Source organism: Balaenoptera musculus, chromosome 16 (assembly GCF_009873245.2).
Source record: "Balaenoptera musculus isolate JJ_BM4_2016_0621 chromosome 16, mBalMus1.pri.v3, whole genome shotgun sequence".
Lineage (NCBI taxonomy): Eukaryota > Metazoa > Chordata > Mammalia > Artiodactyla > Balaenopteridae > Balaenoptera > Balaenoptera musculus.
In genome coordinates, this window is record NC_045800.1 from 9,311,028 (window position 1) to 9,323,097 (window position 12,070).

Genomic DNA, 12,070 nt, shown 5'->3' on the forward strand with positions numbered 1-12,070 from the left:
TTCCATTCATTAAAAGTGGCAAGAATAGCACGCTCAGGAAGGAGGATGGCTGTTTAAGTAATGGAGAGCCCTTCAAGTGAAATCCTGGTGCTGCGGGGAAGAAATGGGCCCAGATTATAAGGGACCAACTTAACCATTGGGCCCGTGTATGCGGGGGGCGGTCACACCTGTTCCACTGGGTTATTAGCAAATGGCCCTGGGGAGGCTGGGCCTTGACTTCACATGGCAAGCACCATTCGGAATGACTTCGATCCTCAAGTCCAATTTTTGTTGGTTCTGTTCTGCCTCCTCTGAGATTTCCTGCCCTGTTTCTTGCTGCTGAGGTGACACAGCGCGAGGCAAGCTCACCTCAAGCCCCAGCGCGGCCGGCACGTTTATCATGTGCTCGGGCACATCTGTATTCACCCAGGTGAGAGGCTCCTTCCAAACTGAGCCTCATTTCAAGCCAGTCCCCGGCCCCCTCTCCTAAATAATCAATCATTAAACTAAGGGAACAAAATGGAAAGAGCTGGAAGAGATGTTTTTACTCTCCCCACTTCCAACTACTACCAGCAAAAAAAAAAATAGTTTAGTCAGTGGAAACCAGTCTCTTGTGTGGGCGTCTGCAATTTAATATCCTCTCATTTCCGATTCCATTTTGAAAGGCCACGTTAGTTCGACTTTAAATTTTCAAGCTCCTTTTTCTTGGGCTAGAAACGCATCTCAAATAGCGTGCTGCTGGCAGGAAGGCTAGCCTCCCGGGAACAGCAAGAGCCAGGTCAGAAACACCTTACAAAGCTGGTCTGTCGAGATGGTTCACAGCCTGCCGGGACATGCCAGGGATGACAGAAGAATACACTCGCCACCTTGGCTCAAAAGCTGAAAAGAATATCCCCCGGCCAGAGCAGCTGCATGGGATGCACCCACGCGTGCCAAACATGAAGTTAGCCCGCGGGGGCAGCTCACGCAGCGTCCAGACCAGCGCCCTGCCTGCAGACAGCCCACAAGGTTGGCTGCTTCCCCAGGGCTCGGTGGAGCTGAGAAGTCCCGCGTGTGGCCACAGGATATGCTATTCTGGTCGCTTCCTTCCGGTGAGACTACCACATCCTGGACACCTGTCAAGCAGTGTGAACCTAAACCGGGGTGCGCCAGGCTCCCAGCGGGCTATTTAAAGTTGAGTCAGCCCATCACACCAAAAGGCCGGGCTGCATCCCTCCCATAACGGTCACAGGCTTGGGCACTTGGGGAGCCTGGCCGGCTTCAGAGGCTATAACTTCACCACAGCATTAGATGTGTGGCCTCAGGCAGGTGACTTAAGCTCTCTGAATCCCTGTTTCTTCCTCTATAAAATGGCAATAATACAGCTATCGTGCAGATTAAGTGAAAGTTACAAATGAAAGCAGAGCCTGGTCCAGCTTTGGAGCTTATCAAGTAGAAGTTATTATGATTATACTGTGACCGATAAACACATTTTGAAAGATTAGTTGTTACAGAAATTCCACGGTAACCTAACAGAAATAATACGCAATTGAGACCTCGCTAAAGGCCAGTTACCTAGTTACCTACACCAGGCACAGAGCCTGTTTCTGTCCCAATCAACAACACAAACATAAACAGCCTATGCTGTACCACCTGGGTCTGACTTCACAGCTCGGATCAAGTAAAATGTACAGAGAGCCGGAGAAGAAGATCCCTCCTGGCTCTTGGTCTATGATCTTTTCCTGGGCCAGAAATAAGATTCCAGCCTAGCCTGATTCTTCTTTCCAGATGAAGTCTGGAAAATGACAAGGGCATGGAGAAACCAGAAAACACCATCTCTCTAGGCACCTGCCACATAGCAAAACAAACCTCCATCACTAACGTACCAAAGAGTGGGAATTGCTGATGGTCTAAAAAAATTGGATTTAAGTTCAGGTATGAAGACTCTGCTACACAAATCAACAGAACAAAAATGCCTACATGGAGAATATTTCAAAAGAAAGCAAACCTTTTCCCAAACTGAGCTCTTCGTGTCTCAGTTTAAAAAAAAAAAAAATCTACACTCAGAAAATTGTAGTTTAGAGTACACACCCTTTTGTAGGAGAGTCATATGCACGTTAGCATATTGAAAGCTCTGAGAAGTGCTATGAGGACGAAATCCATTAGCTTTGTTTTAATTCACGGTTTCCAAAACTTTTTTGTGTGGAGTATTGTTTTAAAACACACCTAGTAACTCTGCAAAAACCCAATTTGGGAGACTTGGTTTGTTTTCAGAGTGGCTGTTCACATGCTAATGATGGCTAACTTCAAAACCCAGTAAATTCTCTATACGTGATGAGTGCACACATGAACAGAAATCTGTAGCCACAGTTGCCTCAGGGGTAAGAATGGGAGGGAAACTCAATTTTCACTGCTTACCTACTAATTTCTTTATAAACCTATTGCTTTCTTTTATAAAAATTAAAAACACTACTGTTAAAACTCTCACCTGATAGCCTGCTTATTAAAGAAGCTTCCATGAGCTCCCTCCCCTCCCCCACCCCAGGTCACACTCAGCATCTCCTAAATGTTCTCCTTTGGACCAGACTTGACTGGTTTGGTCCCGCTTCAGAATCTCATGAAATCAGGGAGTTCTGGTGCCTTCTGACCTCTCCAGATTTAGCCAAATGTCAGTCAAGGCACCTGAGAATTTGGTCCTGCAGGTGGGGAACACACTTACCTCGTGGTCAATTTTAATAAGTGCAATGTCGGCCTTCTCATCCACATCTTTGATTTTGGCCTCATGTGTGGCGCCATTCTTCAGCTCAACTTTGACTCGGTGCTTGTTGGTCACCACGTGGGCGTTTGTCACAATCAGTCCATCTTCGGACACGATAAACCCAGACCCACTGGCCACTGGCACTTCCCTCTTAGAAAAAGGAAGCCTAGAACCAAAAAAAGTACCTGGTTAAGGCTGAAACATCTTCAGATCAGCTCTGAGACACACTGATGAACTGATTCTGTAACAGCAGCATGCATCTAGCAATTGTTACTTGACACACTGGCTTTATTTAACTTTAAAAAATGGAACGTTAGACTGACTTCTATACGCATCCAAACATTCCACTTAGAAAATATTCTTAGGGAATCTCTTCAGAACCAGAGGTTCTTAAAACATCTAGAAGGGTCAAGAATGTAGATTTAAGTAGTCAAACAGGAAAACATCCCAAGGGAGAAATGCTTATCTTCCTGTAGGACTATATTCAGTGACACTTTAAATAGCTCTGATGTTTTGCTAATGGCAGCGGTTTCGGTGGGAGCTTCAGAGGCCGTGGAACAAAAGGAAGGCTCTCTTTACTTGCGAAACAGTTCGATGTGAACCACAGCAGGAGCAATCTTCTCCACCACATCGGCAATAAAGTTGTATTTATGGCGCAAACTGTTGGGATCTTCCTGCCCTGAGAACAGAAACAAAGACATGACACTTAAAGATGCTGTGCTCTGTGCTGTGGTCACCTGGAGAAAGATATAGGTTAGACGAGCCAAAAAACCTGAAGGAGGGTGAGGACAAGAGCCCTTTGCAACTGGGCTCAGTTGCAAAGATCTTTCTGGCTCTTGAGGAAATACCCACTCAGATAAGACGGCAAAACCCACCAAAGATGACCTCTTGGCTTGGCTTCCTTGCTCTCAATAGTTTCACCTCGAAAATGTTGAACCAGAGGCACCAGCAGATACACGGGCCTCCTACATTATTCCAAAGAGTTGGTCGCCCGAGGGTCACCTTGACACGGCACCGTCCACCAGTGTCCCTTCCCCAACTCCCGCAGCACCACACAGCCGCCCTTCTCAGCACACCGCCACTGTCGAGGGGAGGGCTGAGGCTGCTTTTGACAAGATGCCCATCAAATGTTACAGATTTAAAAGGCTACTATGAAAAAGCATTAAGGCAAAGGCACAGATGGTGTCTTTCCCGCTGTCTGTCCCCAGAGCAGCTTCCCACCACATCTTAAGCACTCACTCCATTTCCCCGACCCCAGGACATCCCAGGCCAAAAGACACAAGAGATGCCTTGACTCTGTTGGGAAAACAAAAGAGAAAATCGAATGACCATAATTCTCTCTATAAACATATGCACTGTAATTAGGGAACCCCCGTATGGTGGGCATTTGCAAAGCTCCTTTCAGACAAAGCTATCAATCACAAATCTGACTGTAGGTCTGTAGGTCTCCCAGCAAGGCAAAAAGTTAGTTACCACCAGCCCGATGTGCACACCCATGGCATCTGACTCAGAAATGAGCTCCTGGAGACTCAGGGACTGGGAGCCCCCATTCTGCGGGCACACGGTTGGCAGAGGCAGCCTGAGTCTCTTGCTCTGACCCCAAACCCGTACCACCTGCTGATACCCCTGAACAAGTCTCTCTGCTTGAACAGCAGAGGGGCTCCAGGCCAGTCCGCAGCCAAGAACCCCCGCACCCCTTCCTTTCCCTCCTCTCCGCCTCGGCCCGTGGGTCGAGCACAGGGCTGCACCCAGCAGCTCTGCCAGCCCCGCTGCCACCTGGCCCCATGCAGGAACTCACAGGGAGCTTCCAGAAACCTTCAGAGAAATTTGACGGAGAAATCTTATGCCTCTTGCATCTAAAAATTTTAAATTGGGGCTGATATTTTGTGTCTTTTTAAACTATATTTTGGTAGTAATTCATTTTTAGCGTATTTTACAAAAGTACTGATCCATGATGAGTAGGAAATAAAAGGAAAAGAACCCTGACCCTTCACCACAGATGGTCTGAGCAGCACTGGTCCACCTCCCTCACCATTCACACAGGGGGATTCGCAAGGAGGCCTGCAAAACTGCCCCTCGCTAACCAAAGGGCCTGTGTCCCCAACACACACACGCACACACACACACACACACACACACGCCCACACCTACACTTACACACTCATGAATATATGCTCACACACACTCTCACACTCATGATCGTACACACATATACATATACTCACATGTACACACACATAAACACATCCACACACATACGCACATACGCATGCACACACGCTCTTACATACAGACTCTGACTCTCACCAAAACACGTTTGTATACACACACGCTCTTACACTCACACACATACATACATTCACACAGCTACACTCGTATACACAGATACATACACTCATACACACACACACACCCCCCTCTGTGCCAGGGGTATAGCCGTTCTCCAGGTGCCGGGCTATGAAAGCTGTGACATTCTCAAGTCTTCTGTGGCTCTCAGAGCTGCATGTCCACAGGCGCCCCCAGTGGCACCGCAGCATCTGTACAGACTGGGCTGTGTGTCCCCACCAGGAACCTCAGTTCCCCAGCTCAATACCCCTGGGCACAGGGACATCCCGGGTACCAGCCTGCCTCTCCCAAGCTTTCCTTCTTGGAAGTGAGAGACCATCAATGAACAAAGGGCCCCTCTCTGTCACGGCTACTGGGCTCTGAGCTGCTTTATTTCAGCGCTGGAATCTGCTCTCTTTTTGCGTAGCTTGATTTTTGTAAGGTGCAGAAAAAGATCTGCAACTACTAAGCAAGATTAACTAATTCAACAAATTTATGGTAGCATCATTTTTATTATTTTTGCTTTCAGAATCCTTTCATATGGTATCATTGGAAAAGCCTTCCTGGGGCTTCTCTGGTGGTGCAGTGGTTAAGAATCTGCCTGCCAGTGCAGGGGACATGGATTCGAGCCCTGGTCCGGGAAGATCCCACATGCCGCAGAGCAACTAAGCCCGTGCGCCACAACTACTGAAGCCCGTGTGCCACAACTACTGAGCCTGTGTGCCTAGTGCCTGCGCTCCACAACAAGAGGAGCCACCACAATGAGAAGCCTGCACACCACAGCAAAGAGTAGCCCCTGCTCACCACAATTAGAGAAAGCCAGCAGGCGGCAACAAAGACCCAACACAACCAAAAATAAGTAAATAAATTTATTAAAAAAAAAAAAGAAAAGCCTTCTTTATGGTACCCTTCCTGTGGAAGAGGAAAATCAGATATTGTTCCCATATTATATTTAGAGACACTGAGACTCAGAGACTATAAATGACTTCTCTAGAGACACTAAATTTTCTTCACAGAGTGTATAAATAACAGAAAAATCTGAGCAAACCTACAACTTTTCCACATAACACATCTGCTGCCCTTCCAGGATTCCAGGTAGTGGTTATTTAACTGGTGTGCCTCCCTGCATTCTCCAACAGGAGATATAAATAAGGGGATCGGAACATTCCTTCCCAACACAGAACCTGGTGAACATCACCCAGAGACAACTGTAAACAAATGCATCTGGGCTCCCTCGGACTAGCTCCCTGGGAAAGGCCAAAAGGAGGCTTAACTCCAACAAGGCCAGCAACCCCCAGGGAAGTGTGGAGATTCTGAGACCCTCAAAAGAAAGACGATTACTAGAGTCTTGCCACTAAAAATCATTCACTCGCTTCCTCTTTCTACTTCCCACATAAGCCTGGGAGAATCTGCTCACAACAGGAATGAAAGTGAGCATGGGTTTTTCCAGCTAAAACAAGAAGCAGTTGCTTCCTCACACACACTAGAGAAAGTGGCTCCAGGGTCTGTCCACCTGGGACAGCAATGTGGGAGAGCAGGAAGGACGCTGGCCTGGACACTAGAAGGCCCAGGTTCCATCTGCAGTCTGCTGGGTGGTCTCCATTTCCCTGTCTGTAAAATGGGGCCAACTACCTCTAGAATGAGCTGTGAAGTCTGTTCCAGCTCCAACATTCTATGATCTAATCCCTGTCTCTCCCCCTCACTCCAACATGCTACAGCAAGATAAGGAGATTGTGGAATCTGAGATTGGGCACAGGACTCCCCTAATTCTGCAGATGAATAAACAGAAAGGAGGAACAGTGGGAGCACAGACCATACTGAAAAGCCCAAGTGACAAGCCTTAATTGTGCAGCTTAGATGAAAAAGCAACGGGTGACCTCTATTATCATTGGTGGGTCTGTGTCAATGGGAGAAATAAATAGAGCAGAAACAACTGAACTGAAGGAACTATCAACTAATAGTCCAAAGATGGGCAAAACGTCAAACCAAAGAAGTGTTTGTCTTCTCCAAATGCAATTTCAGAATGAGGAATAAAAGTGTTGCTAAGAGAGCTTGGCTCAATGCTAGGGTCCTGCTCCATTTAAAAGGTTGTCCATCAAGCTAAAGGAAGCTGCTGCTGCCTCATGGTCTTTAGAAACCCTGGCTGGCCCCATCTGCTGTGATTTCAACTGCGGGTCAACTATCTTCCTTCCAGAGGAGTCAACTCGGGTAGAGAATTCCAGAGATGGACCTAGGCTGGCTCTGCCACAGCCCACTCTCCGAGTGATGCAGACAGATGGAAGGCTGGGCCATCCAGGCCACTCAGCATGGGGAGGACAGGTAAGAGCACAGGCTCTGGTCTCAGAAGGATCAGAGTGTGACACTTGGCACGGGACTTACTGGCTATGTGACCTTAGTATGTCACCTTACTCCTCCAAGTCTTCTCCCCTTGTCCATAAAATGTGATGATAGTAACATCTACCTCCATGTGTTTCTGATGCTGATTTTATGAGCTACCGTATATGATGAAGTGCTTGGCCAAGTTATGGCATAGTTTAAAAATAAAAAAACAAGAGAACTGGTGGAAGTGCCGCTCAGTAGGCAGTTCTGGACAGGTGTGAGCACCACTTACCTCAGTGGCGCAGCAGAGGAGTAAAGGGAGCAGTGAAAGTGTCCAGAGAACCACTCTCCGCACCTTGGCAAATTTGTGTATGTCTTAGAGGCTCCTCCTAACAGGGCCATCGTGGCCACCAGTGCAGAGGCAGAGATCGAGGGGAAGGTGTGCGGTAAGCCAGTTTTTCTGGCTTTGACATGCACCTCTGTTCCCCAGCTTACAAGAGCAGCCTGCAGCCACTGGGAGACAGGGACTGCGTCAGCAGAATAGTCTAGCCTGAACTGAAGCCCAGCTGCACTCTCAAATTCCCATGGAGTAACCAACCTCACCAGAAGAAGACGAATATAACTCCCTCTATGAAGTGAGGGCCTTGTTTAATTATGCCAGAACTGATGTGGCAGAAGGTAATGAGGATGGGGAGTCTCAAGCAGGGTCGAGACATGGCCCTTCTAGCTACTCCATTATCATACAGAAAGCCGGAATTGGCTGGCATTCAGTAACAGCCTGCCATTTACAGAAAGATGGCAATTCAGAATTCAGAAACATGAAAGTAAGGTATTTTCTACATTCCTGATTAATGAAAAAAAGAGAAAAGACAAAAATGGCTAACATAGGGAATCAAAGAGGGAGCATCAATACAGATCCTACAGACAATAAAAGCATGATAAGGAAGTATCATGAACAAATGTATGCACATAAATTCTACAGCTTAGATAAAATGGACAGATTTCTTTTAAGACATAATTTATCAATGCTCACTGAAGAAGATATTGATAATCCAAATAATCCTATATCTATTAAAGAAGTTGTATTTGTAGTTAAAAACCTTCCCAGAAAGAAAATGTCAGGCCCATACAGCTTCACTGGCGAATTCTACCAAACATTTAAGAAAGAAGCAATACTAATACTTCACAAACTTTCTTCAAAAAAGAAGGTAAACACTGCGCAACTTATTTTATGAACTCAGCATTACCCTAATATAAAAGCCAGACAAAAATATTATAAGAAAATTATAGACTGCACTTCCCTGGTGGTCCAGTGGTTAAGACTCCGTGCTTCCAACGCAGGGAACAAAGGTTCAGTCCCTGGTCGGGGAACTAAGATCCCACATGCCATGTGGCCAAACGAAATGTCTTTTCTAATTTAAAAAAAAAGAGGATTTGGTTCAAGATGGCGGAGTAGAAGGACGTACTCTCACTCCCTCTTGCGAGAGCACCGGAATCACAACTAACTGCTGAACAATCATCGACAGGAAGACACTGGAACTCACCAAAAAAGATACCCCACATCCAAAGACAAAGGAGAAGCCACAATGAGACGGTAGGAAGGGGCACAATCACAATAAAATCAAATCCAGAAACTGCTGGGTGGGTGACTCACAAACTGGAGAACACTTATACCACAGAAGTCCACCCACTGGAGTGAAGGTTCTGAGCCCCACGTCAGGCTTCCCAACCTGGGGGTCTGGCAACGGGAGGAGGAATTCCCAGAGAATCAGACTTTGAAGGCTAGCGGGAGTTGATTGCAGGACTTCAACAGGACTGGGGGAAACAGAGACTCCATTCTTCGAGGGCACACACAAAGTAGTGTGCGCATCGGGACCCAGGGGAAGGAGCAGTGACCCCATAGAAGACTGAACCAGACCTACCTGCTAGTGTTGGAGGGTCTCCTGCAGAGGCGGGGGGTGCCTATGGCTCACCGTGAGGACAAGGACACTGGCAGCAGAAGTTCTGGGAAGTACTCCTTGGCGTGAGCCCTCCCAGAGTCCGCCATTAGCCCCACCAAAGACCAGGTAGGCTCCAGTGCTGGGTCGCCTCAGGCCAAACAACCAACAGGGAGGGAACCCAGCCCCACCCATCAGCAGACAAGCAGATTAAAGTTTTACTGAGCCCTGCCCACCAGAGCAACAGCCAGCTCTACCCACCACCAGTCCCTCCCATCAGGAAACTTGCACAAGCCTCTTAGATAGCCTCATCCACCAGAGGGCAGACAGCAGAAGCAAGAAGAACTACAACCCTGCAGCCTGTGGAACAAAAACCACATTCACAGAAAGATAGACAAGATGAAAACGCAGAGGGCTATGTACCAGATGAAGGAACAAGACAGAAGCCCAGAAAAACAACTAAATGAACTGGAGATAGGCAACCTTCCAGAAAAAGAATTCAGAAAAATGATAGTGAAGATGATCCAGGACCTCGGAAAAAGAATGAAGGCAAAGATTGAGAAGATGAAAGAAATGTTTAACAGAGACCTAGAATATTTAAAGAACAAACAAACAGAGATGAACAATACAATAACTGAAATGAAAAATACACTAGAAGGAATCAATAGCAGAATAACCGAGGCAGAAGAATGGATAAGTGACCTGGAAGACAGAATGGTGGAATTCACTGCCGCAGAACAGAATAAAGAAAAAAGAATGAAAAGAAATGAAGACAGCCTAAGAGACCTCTAGGACAACATTAAACAACAACATTCGCATTATAGGGGTCCCAGAAGGAGAAGAGAGAGAGAAAGGACCCAAGAAAATATTTGAAGAGATTATAGTCGAAAACTTCCCTAACATGGGAAAGGAAATAGCCACCCAAGTCCAGGAAGCACAGAGGGTCCCATACAGGATAAACCCAAGGAGAAACATGCCGAGACACATAGTAATCAAATTGGCAAAACTTAAAGACAAAGAAAAATTATTGAAAGCGGCAAAGGAAAAACAACAACTAACATACAAGGGAACTCCCATACGGTTAACAGCTGATTTCTCAGCAGAAACTCTACAAGCCAGAAGGGAGTGGCATGACATGTTCAAAGTGATGAAAGGGAAGAACCTACAACCAAGATTACTCTACCTGGCAAGGATCTCATTCAGATTCGATGGAGAAATCAAAAGCTTTACAGACAAGCAAAAGCTAAGAGAATTCAGCACCACCAAACCAGCTCTACAACAAATACTAAAGGAACTTCTCTAAGTGGGAAACACAAGAGAAGAAAAGGACCTACAAAAACAAACCCAAAACAATTAAGAAAATGGTCATAGGAACATACATATCGATAATTACCTTAAAAGTGAACAGATTAAATGCTCCAACCAAAAGACACAGGCTCGCTGAATGGATACAGAAACAAGACCCATATATATGCTGTCTACAAGAGACCCACTTCAGACCTAGGGTCACATACAGACTGAAAGTGAGGGGATGGAAAAAGATATTCCATGAAAATGGAAATCAAAAGAAAGCTGGAGTAGCAATACTCATATCAGATAAAATAGACTTTAAAATAAAGAATGTTACAAGAGACAAGGAAGGACACTACATAATGATCAAGGGATCAATCCAAGAAGAAGATATGACAATTATAAATATATATGCACCCAACATAGGAGCACCTCAATACATAAGGCAACTGCTAACAGCTATACAAGAGGAAATCGACAGTTAACACAATAATAGTGGGGGACGTTAACACCTCACTTACACCAATGGACAGATCATCCAAACAGAAAATTAATAAGGAACCACAAGCTTTAAATGACACAACAGACCAGACAGATTTAATTGATATTTATAGGACATTCCATCCAGAAACAGCAGATTACACTTTCTTCTTAAGTGTGCACAGAACATTCTCCAGGATAGATCACATCTTCGGTCACAAATCAAGCCTCAGTAAATTTAAGAAAATTGAAATCATATCAAGCATCTTTTCTGACCGCAACACTATGAGATTAGAAATCAATTACAGGGAAAAAATGTAAAAAACACAAACACATGGAGGCTAAACAATACGTTACTAAATAACCAAGACATCACTGAAGAAATCAAAGAGGAAATCAAACACTACCTAGAGACAAATGACAATGAAAACACGATGATCCAAAACCTATGGGATGCAGCAAAAGCAGTTCTACGACAGAACTTTATAGCAATACAATCCTACCTCAAGAAACAACAAAAAAAAAGAAACAACAAACATCTCAAACAATCTAACCTTACACCTAAAGGAGCTAGAGAAAGAAGAACAAACAAAACCCAAAGTTAGTAGAAGGAAAGAAATCATAAAGATCAGAGCAGAAATAAATGAAATAGAAACAAAGAAAACAATAGCAAAGATCAATAAAACTAAAAACTGGTTCTTTGAGAAGATAAACAAAACTGATAAACCATTAGCCAGACTCATCAAGAAAAAGAGGGAGAGGACTCAAATCAATAAAATTAGAAATGAAAAAGAGAAAAGTTACAACACACACCTCAGAAATACAAAGCATCCTAAGAGACTACTACAAGCAACTCTATGCCAATAAAATGGACAACCTAGAAGAAATGGACAAATTCTTAGAAAAGTATAACCTTCCAAGACTGAACCAGGAAGAAATAGAAAATATGAACAGACTAATCACAAGTAATGAAATTGAAACTTCACCTGTGAAGCCAGCACCA

The 12,070-nt window shown here is 45.2% G+C and overlaps 1 protein-coding gene across 1 annotated transcript in view; it reads right to left on the reverse strand.

Moving 5' to 3' along the window:
• HTRA1 (HtrA serine peptidase 1) overlaps nt 1-12,070 on the reverse strand; it is a 56,492-nt gene that overhangs the window by 21,160 nt on the left and 23,262 nt on the right. The window contains exons 2-3 of the mRNA XM_036828738.1: nt 3,296-3,395; nt 2,678-2,882 (exon numbers count right to left, since the gene is read on the reverse strand). Coding sequence (XP_036684633.1) covers nt 2,678-2,882; nt 3,296-3,395 — 305 coding nt within the window. The remainder of the gene's footprint in view (nt 1-2,677; nt 2,883-3,295; nt 3,396-12,070) is intronic.